The 8867-nt window shown below is 33.2% G+C and overlaps 1 protein-coding gene across 1 annotated transcript in view; it reads left to right on the top strand.

Annotated features, from left to right (window-relative positions):
- LOC108760891 (T-complex-associated testis-expressed protein 1) overlaps positions 1-5544 on the top strand; it is a gene marked incomplete at its 5' end in the record, with an annotated part of 7571 nt that extends 2027 nt beyond the window's left edge. Inside the window, 4 exons of the mRNA XM_018507159.1 lie at positions 1059-1214; positions 1514-1628; positions 4229-4404; positions 5269-5544. Coding sequence (XP_018362661.1) covers positions 1059-1214; positions 1514-1628; positions 4229-4370 — 413 coding nt within the window. The remainder of the gene's footprint in view (positions 1-1058; positions 1215-1513; positions 1629-4228; positions 4405-5268) is intronic.
- Positions 5545-8867: the final 3323 nt, after the last annotated feature.

Raw genomic sequence — 8867 nt, 5'->3', positions numbered from 1 at the left:
CTTTTTCCCCACCCTGTATATATAGGTAATGAATACCAGTGAAAAGGAATCCCCCCCCCCTCTCTCTCTTTGCCCTAGAACACTAATAAACGCACTATCTATTTATTTCTCTCTCTCTCTCTACAAAGAAGATAGAATTTACTTCTCTAAATATCTCTGCCAAATTCGTCTGAGTTAATGATGTTTTATTGTCCGAAAACTCTTAAAAATACGAAAATGTGCATCTAAAGCTAAAGTATTAAGATTAAAAGATGTCGTTATCTTGAATTTTATTTTAAAACATCGCGTATAATTGTCTTAATGGACTGAATGAAAGCTATTGACGCATGACCTCGCTGCACGAAGCCGCACTGCTTACTACTGACTTTCAAAAACTGAATGCACAAAATTCCATATAATTTCGAATATTAGCATAGTAAAAAAAGGAGAATATAATCGACTCGCAGGTCGAAAGTGTGGCATAAGCAGCACGCTAAATTATTTAAATAAATGCAAGCTGAATAGCAGATCGTGGCATGCGCGTGCATACAAATAGGATGTTACAACACGTATAGAACGTGACTAAAATTCTCATATAAAAATATTATGATAGGGCAATAACACTTATTACAGATACAAAATCACTGCAATTTTTCGAAGATATGTTCTCGGATATACATACATACGTGCTCATTATAAAATAATAGCCCAGTTTTTTTTTTACGTTTATGAATAAAAATTTCTAGAAAATAGGTTGCTAATCTTCGACCCTAATCGTTTTTTTAGATGTAAAATTTTGCTTAATGCTTAGATTATCTGAAAAATCATGTAAACAGAAAATATTAGAAATGACAGAATGTATCGTTGTATTACTTTAACGCAGAATATATATTACGCAAGATAGAATTTAACATTTATAAATAGTAATTACTTCGACGATAGTTTTATTTTCATAATCTATTTATACATATATGTATATTTTTATATCATTTATAATAGTTATAATAAATTTTTTACAAAAATATCGTTTATTTACAAGAGATTTCTATATGCCTCGTTAATTAATTCATCATTTTCAGTCCTGATAAGAAACAAAACTTTGGAAACATTGAATATCAGTGGCTGCGAATTAGGTCCGGAAGACGGTATAGCATTGGCCGATGTACTCTCTTCCGGTTGCGTGGAACTCGAAGCCTTATCTCTCGATGTATCAAACAATAATTTTGGATTTACCGGTATTAATAACAGCAAATTATCTTATATAAAATCTATAAAATCTGTATGCTTTCGTTCTTAATTCGAAAAAAATAGAAACATTTAAAAGAAAGATTCTCGAAAAATTTCTAGAGTCATATGTAGAACGGTCAAGATAATTGCGCAAAAAGATAATAACAATGAATGCAAAGAGCCCAAAAAATATTAAGGATCATCAATTATTTTTATCGTTGGAGAATCGTTGCGCAATTATCTTAACGCTTGCAGTCCTCGAAAGATTTGTGCTCTGGTGAAAAAACGGCTATAAAATTTGTTCCAGCTGGAGAGTCATTCGAGGCGGCCGTGGGCTCAAACCCGTACATTATCCACTTGGATGGTCGAATGTGCAATTTCTCGAAAGAATCGGAGTGCTCGATCATCGAGAGCGCACACAGGTGAAGTCCATGATTATCGATTACGAGAAATAAAATGTTCCACTTCTCTTTTTTTATACATTGATTTAATTTTCGAGCAGCCTGCTGGCTCTTTCTAACGCGCAGCATCGCTCACGTTTAATTTTGGTTACTTTTTCTACTTCTACGTGTGACGTGCTCAAAACAATACTATAATTATAATAAATCTGCAGGGAACAAGAAAGATAGTGCGCAATCTGTCGGAGATCTATAAATTTTCATCGTATTTTCGTAATGCTCGACTTTATTGATGATTTTAGGCAAACATCCACGTTCAGTCTGTGTGTTCGCCCGTACGTACGTCGCGATTTATTAAGACAGGCAAAAGGATTGTTATGTTCTCGAGAGAATTCACTATGCTCATGACATAATTTTCACGCGCTCCAAATTTATATTAATTTCCAACTACTTCTTCGTGTTTATATCGTGGATTTTCATACAGCACGTCTTCAGAGATTGTATAATTTCTCTTGAGATTCTTCAAAATGGGAATTAAAATACGTCCTGATAATTAATATGTCATAGTCAAATGGCACTCGATAGAATTTTTATTAGCAAGAACATTCAGTATTTTATCCAGTTTCATTTTACGAGAATTGCAAGAGACGGGTGGTGACAATTCCTCCAATATTTCGATTACCTCTTTCAGTCAATACCGTCGCGAGATAACCACTCCGAGTTCTGGATTGCTTGCAGGCTGCGTTTGCAAACCTCATTATGCTCGAAAGGGCAACACGACTGTCGTCAGAACAGAACAGATATGTTGTCAACTTCGGGTACAAGCAGTTCGACAAAGGCGACGAATCTTGTGTCGTGCTTGGCCGCACGCCAAGCCGTTGTACGAAGACAACTTCCTTAATAGAACAACGATGTCTCGTCGTATCGGGAGTCGTTAATCGGCATCGTTAAATCGCGAGAACGATTGATTGTCGATAGACAGAGAATCGCGCGAGATTTGCAAACCGTTTGGCGCACTCGCGCGTGCGCTTGCGTGTATATAAATGTGAGAGAGAGTCTCTTCTTGCTGTTAAACTCAGTTGTTACACGTCTATTTAGCGCGCCTCGTTTCCAGTCCAGCACTAATTTAGTCAATCGATTTATCCGTTTTTCCCTCTTTTTTTTTTTAGGAACGCACACGCGGTATCCCTTCTTCTCTCTTTCTCTCTCTCTTTCTTTCTTTGTCTCTCTTATTACACCGATCTCCCGTTGATCGCGTCTTCCATGCACCTTTGACCTATTGACTCCGTTGTTCACGTGCTGCGTAATATAAGCGTATCAAGGATTCTCACTTATGAATACGTGGCGGCCCTGAGGACTGATTGCACATATGAGATGCGCAATTCCATGCCCTCAAGACAATCGCCCAATGTTGACAATAATTATACATGTACTGTATTTCAAGAATTTAACATAAGAATAGTCGAAATTGATCTCGTCCCACATAAATACATCTGTGTCTTGTCTTTAAACAAAACATTTAATCATTGCATAATATGAATTTGATAATTACTTTAATGTAAACGTTTTTGCTTTTATAAATAATCATAAAATGGTTCTACATTTTCAATCAATTAATTTTTGCATATCACAATATACACACTCATACAAGTCTATCTGAAAATGCATACTTTATTTAAAAAACAAAATATTCTTCTTTTTTAAAATCATGTCTTCTATAATAATGTTACGTCTATATTAAATTTTATTTATTAAAAGACTTAGAGAACAAAAGTTGAAAGCTGAACCGTTTTTGAGATGTAAACACTTTTATGTAGCGTCAAGAATGACTTACAAGATTTTATATATCAGCAATTAGTCAATTGTCATCAATCGGTGATTGTGGTTCTACATACTATATTTGGTGATTACACTAATAACTGATTACCGGTAAAATCTTCTGGTATTAAGTATATATACGGAATGAGGATATTCAGAACACGGTTTACAAATATTAAGATAAACATCACATGCAAGTAGAAGCCAGTAAGTCATTCATAACGCTACATACAAAAATATTTATATGTCAGGAAAATGATTAAGCTTTCGACTTATATTCACTAAGGTTTTTTTACTCAGTATAATGATGGGGTACAATGAGGAGCAAAAATGAGTTCCTTTACCGGTGTAGCTATAGGTGTAGTGTCTCTATAATACTATTGAAAAGTAAAATTAATGAGTGCGATGATGACGCACGAATGGCGCACTCATCTACACCTATATATACACCAGAAAAGAAACTCATTTTTGTTTCTCATTGCACTATACTATACATAAATGCTAGATGGTTTTCTTGAACACCCTGTGAATATACCACAAAAATAGTAAATACGATTTATGGTAAATCTGATAATAAAATGGTTGTATTGATATTTTAAAAGAACTGAGATGATCATTGTTATCGCGAAATTACTTCGACATATTACATTTCCGTTTCTATAATCGTGAGATGTAAAACTTTACTTCAACAATGTAGTATTGCGCGCGTTTATTTTCTGCTGGGCATATTTTCCAATTTATTTTATCGCGATGAGTTATTGCTTCACGGTTGCCGTTATAAATGTTTGTACTCCACGTTTACGCAGGAATAAACAAAACATGAAAAAGGAGAAGAATAAAACGGCGTTTTCTCAAAGCAGCTATGTCTATAATTCACCCAGTGCCAAGAATCTGCAACAACAGCCGGAAGTTAGGTCGTCATTTCCAGAACCAAAGGATATTGTGTAACATTTTTCTGGCAGACAAATCGGTGCCGATAAAAGTTACTGTATTACTTTATACGTTATTGCTTCATTTTAACACATGCATTAAATACGTAGCATTATACGATACATAAACGTGTCATCAACCCAACATACAAAAATATCACGAAATTTTTATCGCGTTTTTTAGTTGACTTTAGAGGACCATGCACATATTTTTGTAAATGCGGATTATATACTAGGGCCAGTATTCATTGTCCGTGCTTGTATTTAAGACCATCTTAAGTACAGTATTAAAATATCGTAAACTGAAACCATATTAGCATTTTAACCCATCAAGTCTTAGTTTAGAAGATATCCTTATGCACTTTTCTATTTTAAATTCTTGTAACTCGAGTGCTAATAAAAGTTTTTAGATTGCAATTGATATTTAGTGGCAAAAAGAGTTACTTTCTGAAAATCTAATCACCGATGGTGTGAGAAAAAAGAAAAGTGGAGGTAAAAAATACTCTTTACCTTTTTACCGACGAATATTCAACTAATAAATAATTTCATTTATCTTTTTGAGTAAAATATATCAGTATTGTTATAGATCAGTCAAATAATAATTATATCCACAATTTCTTCTATTCAATTTGAATAACCTCTGATAGTATAATTATTAAAATATATAATTACCACTTGAAATAAGAACAGACTATGAATACCTAGATCTCTCTAATACTTTCCGATTTTTTGTGTCTATATATCGAGTATTTTTTATTTAGAGTATACTTATTGTTTACATTTCAACGTCGTGTTGGAATTGTTTCAATTTGAAACTTTCAAATTTTGCCACATATTTCTCAGGTTTAAAAATGATATGCAACAATATTCAAGACGAGATTTAAAAGCAATATTAAATTTAATTAATCACATTACAGAAATTACAGCAAGAGAAGATAAAATCAATCCTCAAGGTTCAACATTTAAGTGGCCTCGTCTATTAGAAAAAGCCGAGCTCTCCTGGTCATGGAAAATTTAAGACGCCGTTTAGATAGCGACGCCACGATGTATCCAGAAGAGTGCTTACCAGTCGAGTTTTCAGATAATAAAACGAAGACGATGGTCCATATACAGACACCGAGGAACATTGCCAACTCTGATTCCAATCAATCTACTACCCATTTTTCCAAGATCAATATAACTTATATTTTTTAATGAAATGAACTCTCTAAACAATAAAAATGGTAAAATTTTACAATTTATTATAAATATAATAAATCATTGTATCCTCTCACTGTTGTCTTGATTTATTATATTCATTTATTTTTTATCCTACCTTTTTCCTTATAATTTTTATATCTAATAAGTTAATAAAATATTAAAATACTATATCAGAAAGAATCGCAGAACAAATTAATAATTCTTTACTTTCATCATAGATTAATTTAATTATTGCAATATTAAAAGTATAATTTAATATTATATATTAATTTAACAAAAAATGTTTTAATGGTAATTTTTTATTTCGCAAAGTTTTATTATTGAAGAAAAAGTAACATTTCCCAATTATTTGTCGGATCTTTTAATCGACTAAACTAATTGAATCGTCGAAGCGCTTTAACAATTTAAGCAAATATCACGATCGAGTTCCTACTTTAAAACGTAAACTACTTTTCCCCTACACGGAGAGAATTTTCTTTTATAAAATTCATCCTGAAAATATAGTAGTTGTGGTACAATATAATATTTTAAAGATTTTTACCATGCACTTTAGTAAAATTAATTAAACTTATTTTATACTTTATTGTAGTTTTATTAATGAATGAGAGAGATTTACATAAAAATTCTTCGGAATATATAATGTTGTCTCACGACTAATCATATTTTCAGAGTAAACTCTCAGAAAAAATTCTCTCCGTGTACGTTCCTACTTCAAAATAACAAATTAATCAAGAATTTAAAAATACATGGCGATAATGTAAACATTATACGAATCTGCTAGATACATAATGCGATAATGAATATGACGTGAACTCATGTAACGCGATAATAACGCGTCCTTTATTACGCATGTGATGAAGATTGCATTGTCAACGAAATCAGCAGTTGCGGCGGACTATCCTGAATAATATCTATGTTGTCATTGTAGGGAGTTGCAATAACAATTTCTAAACTGTACGTATCTTTCAACGAGCGAGCAGTCGCGTGAACAATCACATTTGGCTGTGTATATATACGCACATAATGAATGACTAACTGAAAAAATTCATGTTGCATGAAGTTGCGGAATGCAAATAGTGAAATTTGCGCCGCATCTGTGATTAAAAACCCTCGCGAAAACTCGTAAAAACTTTCTTTGTCATAAAAAATACCGAAAATAGCATAAATAATCGAAACGAATGCTAGAAAATGTGATACGTGAGAGAATACTGTTTACATAATTGCGCTAACTGATATTAAAAATTATATTTTCAACTCTCTCTCTGTCCATTGTTGTATATAATATTTCTTGTATTTTTTTACCTGTTCATAAAACCAGCACATATTTTATTCCCGCAATTATATGTTCCATATTCAATGATATTCTTCCGAAGTTCATCAATTTGTTCTGCGAAGCTAATACTCGTTTAAAAATCGTTTCTATAATGGGTGGTTTTTATTGATAAATCAACACAAATGTCGTTCTTTGCATTCCGTGAATAACAAAGGCACGACTTGTGTCGACTACTTGTGTCGACTAAATAGAAGGCACATAACATATTCGCATTAATAACATTTGCTTCAATTTATCTGATAGATTGAGGATACATATGCATCCACAATTCGATACTTTTGTACTGTAGTTACTTTTTTTTTACTCAGATAAAACGGGAACTCTCTGCGGTGACTTTTAAACCAATTCCGAAAACACAAAGCGCGAGCACTAGATAGTTAAAACAGTAACGGTGTTCCGGTTCAAGTAAAGTTCGCGTGTGAATCTAGCTCGAATCAATATTAACCACGTTCACCACACTTGCGGCTTTTATTTTCGATCTCCGTCGTTCTTCAACAGCCGCATGTCCATCGAAAAGAGAACGAAAAAATAAAGAGCTCTCTATCTGTATCCCTTACGCTGTTCTTCCATCAAACTTTTTCCCATTTATATTTACAAACATACATACATATATTTATATACGTATATGTATATAATGTATTTTGCTCATGAATGAGTGATCTCATTTAACTTGATATGGCCTAGTTGTTGCCATAAGCCATGTGGCATATTAAATCTCACGAAGATGCTATTGATCGTCGAACATTCCGATCCATTCGCGATTGCAGGTTTTGCCTATTTCAATATAGCTTTTTGTTTCGCGCGCCGAGTCATAATTGAACATTCAAGCACATAACGCGCCGCTTCGCTGAGCCGGTCCTGCTTGGGAAAAATCTGTGATGTCTTTTTTATCGTTTCAAATGACGTAAATGAAATCCAAACGAAAGAAAGATATCGAAGAAAAATATTAGGTTGGAATAAAAGTTCATAGTGCATATAAATATTAAAATTCAAACAACTTCGTTAAAAATGAGCAAAATTTAAATTTAAAGAAGGGTTTTAAAATGTAAAACCTGCAATTGAGGGGATGCGGATGGGCGGAATAAAGGCTTAATTATGAAATCTTGATATTAATAAAAATTAAAGTAACTTGCTACTTTTTTATTATACACAAATGGGTATAATATTAAATGAATTTTTGTAATGTCTTTAAGAACTCACATGTTACAATACTTCTCTATTACAATCAATATTACATAAAAAAGCTAATTGCCAGAAAAAGGGCCTAAGTAGAATTGTGCCTTTATTCCGCCCATCCCCTCAATTGTAGTGAATGTAACTATTTTTCAAATATTTGCTTAGTACCATTTACGTAGTAATAACTAAAAAATGTATAAAAAAAAGAACCAATCACTTTCATGACACTAGTACAATAGTTGCATATCATAGTTTTGATGATCGTATACACGTAATGCAATTAAAGCAGTTATAATTTTTATGGTTAAAATAACTAAAATAAATATCTAGTTAGCATAAAAAATAATTATAAATTATAATTAAGTTGTCATAGTTGCAACTATTTTCTATCAGTGTAAATTCGACGAGACTGTTATCAAAATCAAAATGTTGCCGTTCAATTGTAGAACACTCCACGTAAGAATTAGCTATCGAGATGACCATATATGTTAAATGCTACATCGGGTGATTCAGGAATCACGTTGTTGTAACTACGATGTAATAAACGGCCCTGTATACTATCGTACAGCCGATATCGACGCCGGCGTCCGCATGCAAAATAGTATTTAAAGCACGGCCTCGCGCGCCTAGCTTCGGCTGTACATCGTGTACATTTCACAAGCCTGAAAATAAAGTTTCCGCTCGTGGATGTGCTCTCCCGGGAGCGTGAGGTCCTATCCCCGCTAGTACACTAGAAATCGTTCGGTTTATGCTTTCGCGACCTTGCTTCTCGCTTCTCGCAATTCCAGGCAATCTGGCCGAGATACA

This window comes from Trachymyrmex cornetzi, unplaced genomic scaffold (genome assembly GCF_001594075.2).
Source record: "Trachymyrmex cornetzi isolate Tcor2-1 unplaced genomic scaffold, Tcor1.1 scaffold230, whole genome shotgun sequence".
Lineage (NCBI taxonomy): Eukaryota > Metazoa > Arthropoda > Insecta > Hymenoptera > Formicidae > Trachymyrmex > Trachymyrmex cornetzi.
The sequence above is the reverse complement of the archived record's forward strand: the minus strand, read 5'-3'. Positions and strand labels throughout refer to the sequence as shown.